Source organism: Ceratotherium simum, chromosome 6, assembly GCF_057802395.1.
Source record: "Ceratotherium simum simum isolate JZ-2026a chromosome 6, ASM5780239v1, whole genome shotgun sequence".
Lineage (NCBI taxonomy): Eukaryota > Metazoa > Chordata > Mammalia > Perissodactyla > Rhinocerotidae > Ceratotherium > Ceratotherium simum.
In genome coordinates this window covers 50,006,685-50,023,410 of record NC_141905.1, presented here as the reverse complement: position 1 = coordinate 50,023,410, position 16,726 = coordinate 50,006,685, and the positions used below count along the sequence as shown (strand labels likewise).

The 16,726-nt window shown below is 38.4% G+C and overlaps 1 protein-coding gene across 2 annotated transcripts; it reads left to right on the top strand.

Moving 5' to 3' along the window:
- The first annotated feature begins 440 nt into the window (after positions 1–440).
- On the top strand, positions 441–14,968 carry LOC101406488 (gastric triacylglycerol lipase). 2 transcript variants are annotated; one of them, XM_087432956.1, is made up of 9 exons: positions 441–545; positions 740–854; positions 2,132–2,234; positions 3,302–3,411; positions 7,542–7,678; positions 9,398–9,544; positions 11,410–11,481; positions 11,903–11,974; positions 14,732–14,968. In XM_087432956.1, the coding sequence occupies exons 1-9, from the start codon at positions 441–443 to the stop codon at positions 14,966–14,968; spliced, it is 1,098 nt and encodes a 365-aa protein (XP_087289082.1). The 2 variants fall into 2 exon arrangements, with proteins under 2 accessions (XP_087289082.1, XP_087289081.1); XM_087432955.1 differs by having other exon boundaries at positions 740–857; positions 2,036–2,234.
- The last annotated feature ends 1,758 nt before the right edge of the window (positions 14,969–16,726 follow it).

The following is a 16,726-nucleotide window of genomic DNA, read 5'->3' as shown; positions in this document are numbered from 1 at the left end:
AATGATAGATTTGAATGCACGTTATATTGAGATTGACTCTAGAAGAGTCAAATGACCACGCAATGCTACACCCCCCTCCACTTGAGACTCTCAGAGTAAGTTGGCAAAAGCCTTAAACATAAAGCATAATAAGAATGTGATGTTATGCTAGACAATTAGAGGACTTTTTTTTTTAATTAATTAAGCTTCATCAATATGACTTGAAGACCAAATGGGAAATGTTCTTAAACAAAAGGAATCAGTAGAGTGAAAACATGTTACACATTAAAATGCCTGTGCTGACATTCACATGTCCCAGACTATTGCCCAACAGAATATAATCAAACTTAAGCATTTTTTTACTTTGCATGAAGGTGAAATAGGCACAAAATAAGAGCATTATGAAAGTGTAATAGGGTAACTACGGCATGGATTATTCTTCTGTTTCTGGCAGGACCAAGATGTGGTTGTTATTGACACTGGCAAGTTTGATATCTGCGCTTGGAAGTACACATGGTCTCTTTGGAAAATTAAACCCTGAAAGCCCTGAAGTGACTATGAATATTGTAAGTTACCAGGAGGAAAAACCTATAAAACTAAGAAAAATTACCCTGTGATTTACTCTATGATTACTCTATGATTTAGAATCATAGAGGGTTTAAGCTTTTACATGACCAATTAAAAGTAATTAACAATATCTACTTACTAGATTCATTTTAAAAGTCAACTAAAACTTAAAGTTTTGGTTTTTTCTCATCAGAGTCAGATGATTTCCTATTGGGGATACCCAACTGAAGAATATGAAGTCGTGACTGAAGACGGTTATATCCTTGAGATCAACAGAATTCCTTATGGGAAGAAAAATTCAGAGAATAAAGGTATAACCTTCTTCCCTTCCTTCCTTTTCCCTTCTTTCTCTTTTCCTCTTTCCCTTTCTCTCTTTCTTCCTCCCTCCTTCTCTCTCTTTTCCTCCCTTCATCCGTCCCTTGTTTTTTCCTTCCCCTTGTTCCTCCTTCCGTTTCTTCCTAAGGACTTAATTAGTTTCGCTATTTTGGAAATGCACCAATAATGAAGCCATATCTCCCGTCTTCAAAGAGATCACCATCAAGTCAATGAGATAGATTAAAAAACAGATGATTTTAATTAAATGTGATATAATAATAATGTTAGAACTGTGCACAGGATATTAAACTGGAAGTCCTAACAAAGGTACCTAACCCAGCTAGGGGAAGTTAAGGAAAGCTTGCCCTCAGAAATAATAACTGAGCTGAGTCCCAGAGGATCAGGAGGAGTTAGCCAGGGTGTGTGTTACCGAGGGGAGAATGGGGAGGCAATTAGAAGCTCATTTCCTCAAGAGAAAAAGGTCACATTTTTACCAGTACTGTTAAAAATTTATCTTTTTCTCACTGTACAAAAATTGTGAAGTACAAAGGAATAAAATTAAACAAGACCACCCATTAATTGACCACTTAAATTAACATCATGCTGAATTTCTTAATATATAATTTTGTCAATAACTTTTTTTTTTTTTTTGTGAGGAAGATCAGCCCTGAGCTAACATCTGTGCTAATCCTCCTCTTTTTGCTGAGGAAAACTGGCTCTGAGCTAACATCTATTGCCAATCCTCCTCCTTTTTTTTCCCCAAAGCTCCAGTAGATAGTTGTATGTCATAGTTGCACAGCCTAGTTGCTGTATGTGGGATGCGGCCTCAGCATGGCTGGAGAAGCAGTGCGTCAGTGCGCACCCAGGATCTGAACCCGGGCTGCCAGTAGCAGAGCGCGCGTGCTTAACCGCTAAGCCACTGGGCCGGCCCCTTGTCAATAACTTTTTGATGTATGATTGGCATACAATAAACTGCACATATTTAAAGTGTACAATTTGATAAATTTTGTCATCTGAGAAACCATCAATACAAAAAGATAACATATTCAAAAATATTCTTCTCAATCAAGCAAATGTCTTCAATTCTTGTCATATGAAAACCTGTTTCTATCTTCATGTTTTTCTAAGAACAAGGAATGGATTTACAAAGCTTTTAAACAATTTTCTTCCTTAGGCCAGAGACCTGTTGTGTTTCTGCAGCATGGTTTGCTCGCATCAGCCACAAACTGGATTTCCAACCTGCCCAACAACAGCCTGGGCTTCCTTCTGGCTGATGCTGGTTATGATGTGTGGCTGGGGAACAGCAGAGGAAATACCTGGGCCAGGAGAAATATATACTATTCACCAGACTCAGTTGAATTCTGGGCTTTCAGGTAAAGAAAAGGGACAATTGAAAATGGGCAATTAGAAATAAACAGTGAGTTTATCATTTTTAAAAATATTACACTCCAAGTAGGAAGAGAAGGAAGTCATTTTTACTCTAATACTTTCTTGGATTCTTCCACACACCTCATTCCAAGGGTAGCTTTTCCTTCAAACTTTCTATGATCTCAGTACCCATTGATAGGAGATTCCCTGAATATGCTCTTCCAAATAGAATGAGCAAAATGACTGAAGCAAGGAAATTCACTGCCCCTAGCAGATTCTGACAGACACATTCTTATTGATTCAAGAGGATGTTAAACCCAGTTGGGGGTTCAAGAACAGCAACCTGAGTCATCATCAATAGCAAGTGAGGGCAGGGGAGGATGAATCAAGACACCATGGAGAGATTATCGAAGGTTTTCTGTCACTGGCCCTCTTGTGCCTTATTCCTGAAAATTGCTTAAGGAAGTGGAGAATAGAAGAGAATTTGGCTGATGATTCTGAGACACAAAAGTGCTCTGAAATTTCTAGGAACTGAAAGGAAGTCTTTGTGTCCCAAGTATAGTGAGAAAGAGGCAGAGTGACCCGAGAGGAGACTAGAGATGCTGACAAGGGCCAGATGGTGAGGCCTTTAGAGCTCATTCTAAATGTAATGAGAAGCCACTGAAAAGTTTAAACAGGAGAGTGGCATAATCCTGTTTTCACTTTCAAAATATCATTCTGGGATATTTTGAAATATAGAAAGGGATAAAGTTCTTATTAAATAACAGTGAAACACCGCATAGAAATGATTATTAAATCTGATATTCAGTTTCAGGGATAGAAATAATCTCCAGCTACAGACACTATCTTGTTTGGTTTAAACTGCTGCTATAATGCTGAGCTTCAGAAATGACGTAAGCTGTTTATAAAAAGCCACCCCAAAGAGCGCCTGACACTCACTAATGGTCTACACGCAGCAATGCTTAGAGAATCTAGTTCCCTGTTTCTCAAAGGGAGCATTAGCTATAAATATGTTTGACTTTTAGAAATTATAGCAAGGAAATATATTCACTAGTTTTCTTTTTTCTTGTAGCTTTGATGAAATGGCTAAATATGACCTCCCATCCACGATCGACTTCATTTTAAAGAAAACTGGACAAGAGAAGCTACACTATGTTGGCCATTCCCAGGGCACCACCATTGGTAGGTAAAAGCAGTCAAGGCAGGTAGCTTCGTTTGTATAGACCCCTTTCTAGTGGTTATGCAGGCAAGTTGGTCATCATGCTAATTGCTTTCCATTCATTATATAATGTACTGCCTATAGCAACCCAATGATATAGGGACAATAATTATTCTTATTGTATATATGGGATACAAAACAAGAGGTAAATAAGTTGTGTGAGGTAACACAATTATTACAAATAGGGAAGCTCAGATACCAGCTCAGGCAACCTGACCCCCAAGCCCACTCTCTGAAACATTGTACCACACAGCCTCTGGATAATTTATTCCCTCATTCAATCATACTGATGGAGTACCCACAATGTGCCCTAATAATACAGCAATAAATAAAATAGGTTAAAATCTCTGTCTTGCCACTATTTATACTCCACTGGGAGGAGGCAGGGGAAATAACAAAGGTCAAAAAGTAAAATATAGAGTATGTTAGATAATGGTCATGCTATGGAGAGAAAAATGAATCAGGGAGGGATACTGGGTATAATTGGAGGGAAACACAACAATTTTAAATGGAGAACACCACCAAACACTCTCTAAGTCAAGACATGAAGGAGGTCAGGGAGTGAGCCATGTGCATACCTGGAAGACTGATGTTCCAGGAGGAGGGAAGAGCAAGTGCAAAGGATCTGAGTCCAGAGGACATTTACCATGTTCCAGGAACAGCATGAGGCTATTCACTGTGTAGATGAATGAGATGAGAGAGTCAGTGAGAGCAAGGGATAAGATTGGGAAAGAGGTTGAGGAGGGCAGGCTATTCAGGACTTTTGGCTGTTGTAGGGATTTCAGCTTTCACATGGAGGTAGCTGTGGAGGTAATAATACATGGTTAGGCTCTAGATGTATTTTTAGAAATATTTTGGAGAACCAACAGGATTTTCTTACATATTGGATATGGGGTGTAAGAGAAAGAGAGGGGGCAAGTATGATGCCAAGATCTGTGGCCTGAGCACTTGGAGTAATGGAGATGCCATTAACCAAGATGGGAAAGTCTGTGAGAAGAGCCAGTGTGGGAGGGTGGATCAGGAGCTCAGTTTTGGACCTGCTCTCTGTTAAGTGCCTATTGGAGATTCAAGCGGAAGGGTCAAGCAGTCAAATAGAGACACAAATATGAAGTTCAGGGGAGAGGACTGGGCTGAAATACAAATGTGAGTCATCAGTACACGAGACAGGATGCAATAACCAAAGGAGTGAGTTCAGACAGAAAAGAGCGGGAGTCCAAGCACTAAGCCCGAGGCCACTATTAATTTAGAAGATGAGGAGGAACCAGGTCAAGAAACTGGAAAATAATCATGACAGTGGTATAAGGGAAGTCAGGAGTATCTCATATTCTGGAAGTCAAGTGGAGACAGTGCTTTAAGATGGAGAATGTGGGGGCTTGCCCCAGGGGCCTAGTGGTTAAGTTTGACACACTCCACTTTGGCGGCCCAGGTTCGGTTCGAGGGCACAGACCTACGCCAGTCCTCAGTTGCCATGCTGTCGCGGCGACCCACATAGAAAATAGAGGAAGACTGGCAACAGATATTAGCTCAGGGCAAATCTTCTTCAGCAAAAAAAAAAAAAAAAAAAGAGGTGGGGGAGATTGGCAACAGATGTTAGCTCAGGCAAATCTTTCTCAGCAAAAACAAAAAAGAAGGAGAGTGCAGTCAACTGTGGAAAAGGACATTGATAAGTCATGTGAAATGAAGCCTGAGGACTGACCATTGGATTTGGCAGCCTAAAAGTTATAGGGGGCATTTATAACGTCAACTTTGATCTAGAGGTTGGGGTGAAAGCAAAATGAGGCAAGTTGAAGAGAAAACGAGAGAAAGCTGTAGAGGGCAGAAATAGCCTGAAGGAAGAAGGGGGAAACGGGGGAACATATAGGAGAAAGAATGACGTGTTTTTAAGGCCAGTCCTCACTGTCAGATGATGATCTCACTTCTTACTACAATGCTAAGCAATCAGCATGCCCATATATATAGACACATATGCAGGGAAGTGGATGAAATTGGTGGTGAGAGTCTGAAAGTTCTCCTCCTACTGCTTGTTCATCCTAAAGCATGGATCTCACCTGCAGAATTTTAGACAGAGAAAAAGGTCAGCAAGATAGAGCTTCACAATGTTCTTATCATTGTGTCAGTTTCCCGAGGAGATGAAGATTAGCACTCAGGATGTTTTTTAGGGACGCATTCTTAGGGGAAAGGGAAAAAAAGCAAGACTGGGCGGAGGGAGAAGTTGGGCTGTGATGTAGTCCCCAAAAGGCCTCGGCAACTCTGCATGAGATGGCTCTTCAGAGTCTTCTCGAGTGGGGCTAGGTGGCTGAGCCTTTTTACCCACTTGTCGATTAGTCATTAAATGCAGGCTGCCCCAAGAAGTGGGCATAACCCTAGATTTTCTTGAGCAAAAGCAAAATCAGAGAGGACTCATAGCTGAGAGCTGTAAGCCACCACCTTTGCTGCAGCTGGGACTGAATAAATGCCTCAGACTTGAAGGGGCATCTGGGCAGAGCAGCACAGCATCAATAAACACATGGGCAACAATTGGCTCAAAATCCTTTGTTAAAAAGTGGAAAATTTTCTAGATTACTAAAATTTACTCCTTTTATTTCCAAAAATATAAAAAATTCAAACCATTTTGGATGGAAATCTTCATCAACTTATGGCACACTCCCCTGCCTTTTTGAATAGCACATATTGAACATCATTTAACCTTTCTCCATGGTCTAGGATTATAAAATTATTGCGTTGAGATGCAATGCAGCAATTTTCTTAGCATTTATTAAAGTGAGTAGAACTGCTTGTCCTGACACCAAATAACTCCAACCTACCACTCTTGTGAGTTGAGTTTTGAACATTTCCATTCTTCTTTCTCACTAGTGGACAATTTGCCACTGCTGCCACCATACTCATAAATTTCTGGAAGTTGTTTCTTCCTTCAAATTTACATCTTCCAATCTTCTGTGTGCTGAGAAGTTACATAAGTATCCTTGTGAGAATTGTGTCTATTAAAATAGGATTAAGTTTAATCTGAGCAAGCATGTTTATTCAGAGAAGCCACCTGTCCTGACAGTGCATGGACCTACTGATACCCACTCAGGCTGCTCATGTGTGGTTCTTACTTATTCTGATCTGCTGGCTGTAATCTGCAGAGTTGGGCAACCATATAAAGAATCCCTTATTAAGCACAGTGCTCCCGGAAAAAACATCCTTCTTCAACAAGAACAGGCTGTATATTATATAGGTGAGGTGGCTGTATAAATCTGATAGATTTTTTTCTAGCCATTCTTGAGTCTCATCAATATGCCATTATTAACAGCGGGGAAGGGATCATCTTATGTAGCTGGACTGTACTTATTTAAGTTCTTAAATGAAAATAATTTAATTAACTTATTTATTTAACTTAATAACTATTTGATTACCTTCCAGTCTACTAATATGCTACTGTTCATAAAACCATTTAATTACAGACACGTTTACTGCACATAGATGTTTGAATTATCTTGGCTACTCATTTGTCGAGCATTTACTATATGCCAAGTGTCCTGGTAAATACTTTATGTGATTCGCCTTGTTTAGTTCCTCAAAAACCTAATGAAGCATTCACTATTATCCCCATATTTCAGATGGGAAAACTGAGGCTCTTAGAGTTTAGGTGACTTGTCCAAAGTTGCAAAGCTAGTAAACCACAGAGCCAGGATTCAAATCTCATTTGGCCAGATTTCAAACTTGTGCTTTCAACCTTTCCACTTATATACTCCACTTATATTAAATGTTAATTCATTATTTCACTGTGATGAGATGAATTTGAATTCATCAAAACCTATATGTAGTAAAAATAACTCTTTTTTGTCACCATATGATTATCCTAAAGTTGGCCTATTTTCTAAAGTCAGATATAAGAGCTTATTATAACTTTTTTAAAGTTCTAGCCTCAGGTCCCCATAGGGAATCTAGGAAAATAAAACAAATGTACTAAAATCCGATCACTTTGAACCAGCAGAGGTTGCCAGTTTCCCAGGTTGTCTCAGATGGCACTCTTAGTAAGCCCAAAATAATGTCACCTTTGTAAAACAAACACACACACATTCTTCACTGCTTCCTTGTTGCTCTGTCTCAGGTTTTATCGCCTTTTCGACCAATCCCAAGCTGGCTGAAAGAATCACAGCCTTTTATGCGTTAGCTCCAGTTGCCACTGTGAAGTACACCAAAAGCCTGATGAACAAACTTGCGCTTATTCCGCCATTCCTCTTCAAGGTACGTGATTCTCCTTGACTGAATGTAAGATACCAAATTGTCCATGGATTTCAAAATGATGGAAAGAGAACAAACACACCTGGTGGACAATCACGTTTATATCCAAGAATGGAAATGTTCGTGCTTATATTATTTCGTGAACAGCACTGACCATGTCTAAATCCCTATTACAGCCTATGAGATCCCAACTTAGTTCTTTGTTCTTGATTTTATGTGGGTTAGCCACAGCTTGTAGTGTTTTTGCTCCTTTGTAGATGTTTTATTTACCAAGCACTTTGCACAGCTATGTCAAGGCTGTGATTCCATCTATGAAGCAGGGAAAGGGAAACAAAAACAAAACAAAATAATCAAATATGAAGCCTAAACTACCTGGGCCAAGAAAACCGGGAAGAGGAAGGATAGGAAAAATGGGAAGGGAAGGGAAAAGGAGAAAAAGGAAAACAGTGGTTGAGTGAGGCAAGGACTTTGAGACCCCTCATCAAAAATTCTTGGCTTTCCAAGCCTTTTCCTAAGAGCTCCTTCTTCTTTAAATGGGGATTTCATAGGGCAGTAGCATTGATTTCAATAAATGATAAATATTAAGTGCCTTGTACAAGTAGGCATACACGGTAGGGAATTGATAATCTTTACTTTCTCTAATGCTTAATCACCGACTTCTCCCAGCCACTGAAACCAACACATACACACACGTACACAGTTTCCTGAAGAAGAGCAGTTTAGCCACAGGCTATAAAATGTAATGATGCCATTTCCTTTTACAGCTTTGTACTATTCATTTCTTTTCACTCTGAATTAACATATCTAAAGTCTAAGTGACTTCATCTACAGTGAAACTACATTTGTAAAATTTTTATTCAAAATGTAAAATTTTGTGATGACCCTGAGTATATTCATTATCTGCAGTGATTCAGAACTTGTTTATTTCCGTCTTGTACTCAGATTTTCTGATAGGCAATGCAGAGAATGATTAAAAAAAAAAAAAAAAGGAAAAAAAGCTTTAGACCTCCAGGCAGATGCTTGAGTCAGGCTTCTAGCTATAATCCACTTCTCTTCTTTTTTTTTTTTTTTTTTTTTTAGCAGGAGAAAATAATACCAAGTTTAATAACATGTATACATGGGAGGAAGCAGGGACGCTGCGTTTCTCCTATAATCCACTTCTAATTAGCCCAAGACCCTGACTATTTATTAACCTGATGTTTTCTCATGTATAACATGGGGATAACAATATGTCTACTTTCCTCAAGAAGAGTTGGGGCAAATCCTTTCAATTGTTAAACTACCTCGCCTCATTGTCTTTCTAAAGGCTTTGCTGAAAATATTGCTCAGAATCACCATTTCCTCTTCTGATCTTTTCATGATTGTTGCTGAAATCACATATCTTGGCACTTAATTCTGACAGTCTATCATGTTGTTTTATGATTTTCTTCTATAACTCTTATTACCCCAACTAGACTGTAACTCTTTGTGTCTTATACTTCTCAGCAGCCAGTACAGTTCTCACTGCAACAACCAATACCAAATATTGATATCTGCCCTGTCCCTTCCTAACTTTCTGGTGAGAATTAAATGAAAGGAAGTATTTGAAATTCCTAAAACAACATATAGAAATATGAAAGTATCATCAGCCCAATCACATCTGTACAAGCAGATTAGACAAATAAATGAGTCTTTTCTGCAACTTGATTTTTATAAACCTCTAATGATGCTTTTATTTTTCAGATTATATTTGGTAACAAAATGTTCTTCCCACACAACTTTTTTGATGAATTTCTTGCAACTAAAGTTTGCACCCGTGAGACATTGAAACTCGTCTGCAGCAATGCTTTATTTATCATTTGTGGATTTGACAACAAGAACTTGAACATGGTTTGTATGCATTGAAATTTCTAATCTGAAAATTTTGAGCAAAATTTTTGATTGCTTGTCCTATCACCACTTAGAAATGGTACTTTATAAGAACTAGGAGTAGCTTCAGAATTGTGTCCATGATATTCAGATTAGCCCAAAAGAAATCACAAATCATTGCTCCCAGTTTTGTCTCCTGCAGCTCCCTTCCATCATCGTAAATGCTCCCTAAAGTAAACAATACATACAAAAAAATAACAAGTCACTTCACACTTCTGACCACCTAAGTAATTGGTGTGACAATTAAAATCTGTGAGATGAGGCATTCAACCATATATTTTGGCAGGCTCCTCTCTAGGAAAAAAAATGTCTAGGAACTGAATAAATGTTCTGTTAAATAATTTTAATGCTGATGGTCATTCCCATAAATTTTATAAGACTTATTTCAGAGCAACCATTTATGTAAGATTTTGCCCACATTCTTTTCTGCTGTTTCACTTCCTTTGCATTGAGTTGGGTTTTTAAAATATATATGACAAAATATGGCATTATAAAGTAGTTAAGTGTATGGATTCAGGTTAAGAGCCTAAATTCAAATCCTATCCTTGCAACTGACTTAAACCCCTCTGTGTTGGTGTCCTTATCCACAAAACGAGTGATTGTGAAGATTAAATGAGCTAATATATGTGAAGCATATAGAACATAGTACAAAGCATATAGCTCATAGTATGTCTTATGTTTTGCTACTAATGCTGTTATACATTGACAACTATCCTCACTCAAAATTGTCAGTTTAGTTATATCTCCTTGAACTCCTAAGAAAATCAAGTTCACTGAAAAGAAGGTATATTTCTGCCTACAGGTTACTCATTAAACAATATTTAGGGAGGCACTATTAAGTGCTGTAGTCACTGGGAACACAGTGGTGAAAAAGACAGATATGGCTCTGGACCTCAGGGAAATCAAGCACAGTCAGTTCTCTATTTCAATGCTGGACATCATCTCTGTGGATATTTTTAAATATATATGAGCAAAGGAAACTTTCCTTACTCTCTATTTTGGATGGTAAATAAGAGCCTCCTTTTTCTTTCTTGGAAGGGAGTTTCTTTCCATGCTTCTGGGAAGTTTGTCATTCCACATGTGGAGTATGAGAGAGCAGTCTATTCTTATCACACTAAGAAAAGGCAGTACAGATTACTGCATTCCATCAATAAAAGCCTTATAAGGAAAATAATAGTAAAATAGAGACATGAGTAACAAAGGAAATTAGAGATTTTATCTTCTGCATGATAATTATGTGGAGAGATACTTCATTCCCGTATGAAGATGGTCAATTTGATTGACTCTATCCACGTGGCATTAAGACCTATTATGAACTAGTCTAGACAATCTGAGAAGGCGGTTTCAGTTTGTTGTCTGGGGTCTGTTCAAGGTGGATTAGGGCCCTGATAAGATAGCAGGATAGCACAACAATTGATAAATATACTATATATAATATTTCATTCACTGCCCTCTGGCAATTGGTAGAGAAGAGTAAAAAGTTGAAAGGTTAGACTCAGAGAACTAGATTAAAGTCTCTGGCTCCACCCTGTTAACATCTGTGTGATACTGAACATTTCTCTAAACTTCTTTGAGCCCCAATGCCCATTTTGATAAAATGGCAATGATAAACTCTCCTTATTGAGTGGCTGCAAATCAAACAGTTTAGCCCATGCAATTGCACTTCACAAGCTCAAAAGTCACATACAACGGTGTGGCTCATATCCTTCCAGTAAATGCTACCCTTAAACACTTGACCTGGATCAGAAAAACTTAAACATTAGCTGCTATTGAGAAACCGAATATATGTCTAATTGTGTGCCTGTGCATGCATGTTTGCTTTCTAGAGTCGCTTGGATGTGTATGTATCACATAACCCAGCAGGAACTTCAGTTCAAAACATGCTCCACTGGACCCAGGTATCATTTCTCAAATGCTGTTAAGTTTATCTTGTGGGCTTTAACTCTTAGCACTTTACCTAGAGCACATTTTTAAAAGATTCTCTCCAACGCTCCTGGTAGAGAATTTTTACTGGCGTGTGACTACCAGCTGAAAATAACTACCAATCCATGTGAATGAAAATCTTGTGAAAACAGGCACTTTGGGTAGCAAAGAAGTGAATGATTGTTTGACTTGGCATGCAAGAAAAATTATTTCAAGCAAAGCTGCGTGTAAACTTGCATAAATACCTGCATGATTAATAGTCTTTATTTTTGGAATGAGAAAAGTGTTTTTAAATAATTGTTTAAATTGAAAATAAACTACTTGGAAATGTTTGAATTTTTTTCACATAGCAAGGAGAGTTTTTATTTCCTTGTGTTCTTAATTTCTCTACATTAGGCTATTGAGTCCGGAAAATTCCAAAGTTTTGACTGGGGAAGCCCAGTTCAGAACATGGTGCACTATAATCAGGTAAGCTTCTTAAAGTTGAAATTATTCACATTTTGAAAGGCAAAGATATAAAATGTTGAAGATGAAATTATGATAACTAGGCATATATTTTCCAAAGGAATGTTGGTGCCCAGATGTAGCCTTAAGGAAATTATAAAGTAGACGATTTTTTCCTTGGAATCCCTTCACCATATCAAACATCACCCCAGTCTCCCATTCTCCCACTGTGCACTCATGCTGCAGTGTTATGCTCATTCAAGCTGCCTCAAAGTACCACACCGCTACCACACCACTGGAGAAACTTTCTAGAATATATCACCCCTCACCATATTAGACAGACTTGCCCTGTATCCCAGACTCCCAGTACACTGTTCTTTCCTTTCTGAAATGCAATTAACTTATATAATAAACCAATAATTCTAACTCTTCATGAGATAGAGCTAGAATCTCTGGTCTTCTTAAACAATACCCTCTCCATTGTTGACAGCAGGAGAAGTGATTCCACCACATTCCCAGAGGTAAGAGAAGGAGGGTGTGCTTGCAGGTCAAACCTGGAGATATGTTTCAGCAGCCGGGGGCCTTGTAGTCTAGGCACACATATTGAGCACCCTTCTTTCTTGTTGTAGCACAAAGAACCCAAACTCCATCCTATCTGGGATCAGTACGAGTTCATACAATAGTTTCTTCATCTCTCCACCCAGACTCAGGGAGTTATTGACAATATTTAATGGAATAATGACTATAAGCCCTTAGCTCAGGGTAAGCATCAGATTATCACTGACTAAATTTGACCTAGGGAAGTACCGTGCATTTTTTTATAATCCTCTCCCACTGCTCCTTACCTCATTCCAAATTTTTCCACCCAAATAGTAGCTGAACAATCCTGCAAATTTTCATCTTCCTCCATGACTCAATATTTAGAAGGGATTTCTATCTCTTCATCACAATATCCTATCTGTAGAGAAGATGCCCCTCCCTTTTTTTCTACATCTTTGATGTCTTTAAAGAGGTTTTCAGAACACCATCAGATCAAACATTTGTTAAAAACACTTTTTTCCAACCATCACCTCCTCAAACCCCCAAAACACAGACTTGCTTTGAATCTACCTTTCTACTGGGCTCTAATACCAGTAATCAGAGGACTCCATCTTGGAGAACCTGGAGTACTGAATCCCAAGTCCACCTTCTCTCCAACGAAGCCAGTAACAGCTCTGGATGGTCTTCAACTAACTAAGACAGTGACACTAGCTTAAGAGTATTTAATTTAGTTTAAGGCAGCGACTTAAGAGAAGCTGGCATCTAGGAAACTCTTTGAACAATGGAAAATAAGTAAAGAAAGTAGGTTTATTATTATGGATATTTTCCACACTTTTCCCTTTTCTCCAATACACAAGGGACTATAATAAGGTATTAAAATACCATGAAAAATTGCATATGATAAAATATTTTGCTATGGCAAGTTGGCTATTACATAAGATGAGAATAGAGAAAATTTTAGTATATTGGATTAGTATTCTTGAGAACATGATCTAAAATACTAACTAAATTCTCTGTGGACAGTGGGAAAATTGTCAGTGATTCTCTTATTCCCTTGTCCTGCTCTATGAACCTCTTTAAAATCTATGTGTGAATGGTAATTTTCTAGAAATGGGAAATGAGGTTGATGATAGATTTTCTCTGGATTTTAACCAGTATTTAGTATAATCAAGTAAGTATTCAACAAATACAGCTTCTTAAATGAACGGACAGACCATACTGGGAAGTCAATACAAAGCCAAAATAAATGACTCAGGATATTTTGAGGAAAACATACTTTAGAGTGTTTAGGTAGAAACAATCTATTAGAGTTATAATCCAATCAAATCCACTTTCTTCAGTTTGAGTTGAAATCTAAGTTTTTAACTTGTAAGAATTGTTATCTAAAGCCTTGCTGTTCAAAGCACTGTCTAGGACTGGCAGCATCAGCATCACGTGGGAATGCAGAAGCTAGGCTCTTCTGCCAGGTGTACTGAATCAGAACCTTCATTCTAACAAGATTCCTGGGTGATTCACAGGCCTGTTAGAGTTTGAGAAGCACTGATCTAAAACATATTGCATCCACTTTGCTCTGTGGATAAAGGTGACTATTTCTGAGCAATCATTGTTCAGAATTTCTTCCAAAACTAAACCATGTCATTTGTGATGACATGGATGAAACTTGAGGGCATTGTGCTAAGTAAAATAAGTCAGACCAAGAAACATAAATACTGTGTGATCTCACTGATATGTGAATCTAAAAACAAATGAACAAACAAAAAAACAAAGAAAATCAACTAGGTTCAAAGATACAGAGAACATATTGCTGGTTGCCAGAGGCAGGGGGTGGAGGGTGGGAAAAATGGGTGAATCTGATCAAAAGGTACAAAACTCCCAGTTACAAAATAAATAAGTCCTGGGGATGTAATGTAGAGCACGGTGACTATAGTTAACAGTACTGTATTGTATGTTTGAAAGTTGCCAAGAGAGTAGGTCTTGAAAGTTCTCATCACAAGAAAAAACAAAATATGTAACTATGTGTGGTGATGGATGTTAACTAGACTTATTGTGGTGATCATTTTGCAATATATAGATATATCAAATCATTTTGTTGTACACCTTAAATTAACATAATGTTTTATCTCCATTATACCTCAATAAAAAAAATATGGATCAGTTAATATTATAGAATCTACAGGGAATGAGTATTGGGGTTTAAAGTGCAGTTACCTATGAAAACTGGTTCTCTCTCTCGTGTTTTAGCCCACACCTCCCAGCTACAATCTGACAGACATGACTGTGCCGATTGCAGTGTGGAGCGGTGGCAATGACTGGCTGGCTGACCCTCAAGATGTTGACCTTTTGCTTCCAAAACTCCCTAATCTCATTTACCACAGGAAGATTCCTCCTTACAATCACTTGGACTTTATCTGGGCAATGGATGCCCCTCAAGAAGTTTACAATGAAATTATTTCTATGATGAAAGAAGATAAAAAATAGTTCTGGATTTAAAGAATTATCCATTTATTTTTCCAAAATACTTTCTTCTCTCACACATAGTTTTCTGTAATGTTTGAAATGTAGTGCTTCTTTCTGTAATTTTGACCTTAGAAATAAATCAGCATCAACAAACTTTCCATTTGTCATTTTGAATTTAAAAGAATTTTTAAAAATTTGATTTTCGCTTAAAAATGTATCTAGAAACACTTGAAAGAACACATTCCTGGCGAGTTGAAACTTCTCTTCCAATGCTTCCATTGTTTCCTCTAAACTCAACATAGGTTATGAGCCATGAATCATGAGTGTTGCCAAAAGACAGTCCTGGTATTGAATATTGACACCTCTTGTGGGTGCTTGAGATTGAGTCAATTGCTTTCTATTGTTTACTGTTGCTGAAGCTCAGTCTCTCCATCTGCACAGTGGGGATATCACTTGCTCTTTTGCAGATTTAACTCCATGAAAAGGCACATTAGGCTATGAACTGAATTGAAGACAGCTCACCTTCACTTCCTACGGAGAGGACAGCAAGGGTAGGTTAGGAAGCAACAGGCAACCCTGGTTCAGGAAGTTGGGAGGTAAAGGGTGTGCTCTCCATCTTTGCTGCTATTTTGCCCCTATATCCCTGGACCTCGACCACAAAACACGTACTGACTAAACAAAAGATTTTTAAAGTCACTGCCACCACCCTGGCAATCACAGGATTCAGAAACATTCCCACTGATATTTAAGTAAGAATATGTAACTGCCACCAGTTGGTGCCTCCCCCCAAAAAATGACTCCTCCAAACTTCCAAAATTTCTGGTAAGCACAGCCTCACCTGAGAAATTCTATTAACCCTGTAATATTGTGACCTCGTATTTTATGCAATTAAGCTCTGTGGATCTCACTTATTATGCTATGGTAGGGTTTAATGCATGAAATATAAATGAGATATTTTGGCCACGTAGTATATAGAACATAGTGAGTATTCACAAAAAAATCCGTTCATGTTTTTTGTTATTTTTTCATGTTCCTCAACCTTTGCTAGAAAGCCTGAAGTTTCCTATTTATTTTTACCCCCTCCCCTTTAGTCTTCTTTTTTAAATTTATCTTATTTATTTATTTTTTTGCTGAGAAAGATTTTCTCTGAGCTAACATCTATCATCAATCTTCCTCCTGTTGCTTGAGGCAGATATGGCTTGAGCTAACATCTGTTGCCAATCTTCCTTTATTTTGTACATGGATTGCCACCACAGCATGGCCACTGACCAGTGGTGCAGGTCTGCCCCCAGGAACAGAACCCCCAGACCTGGGCTGCTGAAGCGGAGTGCACTGAACTTAACCACTAGGCCACTGGGCTGACCCCTCTCCCCTTTATTTATTTACTTACATATTGTTTTAAATAATTTTTATTTACTTACGTTTCCCCCAAAGCCTCAGTAGATAGTCGTATGTCATAGCTGCACATCCTTCTTAGTTGCTGTATGTGAGACGCGGCCTCAGCATGGCCAGAGAAGCGGTGCGTCAGTGCGTGCCCCGGATCTGAACCCGGGCTGCCAGTAGCAGAACGCGCGCACTTAACCACTAAGCCACGGGGCCGGCCCCTTTCCCCTTTATGTTTAAAGTGGTAATAAGAAGTTGCTGAATAAAGATCATTTAGGAGCCTTTATTTCAATATTTCAGTGAACTTTATGGGCAGCCTTTAATAAACTGACATGAGAATTTCAGTGACTAGTGACAAATATTCATGGTGTTATAGCCAGTTAAGGAATCAGATGT

What these genes read in the sequence shown, in the direction of transcription:
- LOC101406488 (XM_087432955.1), top strand. Translation starts at nt 441, where the DNA reads ATGTGGTTGTTATTGACACTGGCAAGTTTGATATCTGCGCTTGGAAGT. An exon ending in TTCCCAGGGCACCACCATTG is followed by an intron (nt 3,412 to 7,541) that starts GTAGGTAAAAGC and finishes GCTCTGTCTCAG; the next exon opens with GTTTTATCGCCTTTTCGACC. An exon ending in ACATGGTGCACTATAATCAG is followed by an intron (nt 11,975 to 14,731) that starts GTAAGCTTCTTA and finishes CTCGTGTTTTAG; the next exon opens with CCCACACCTCCCAGCTACAA.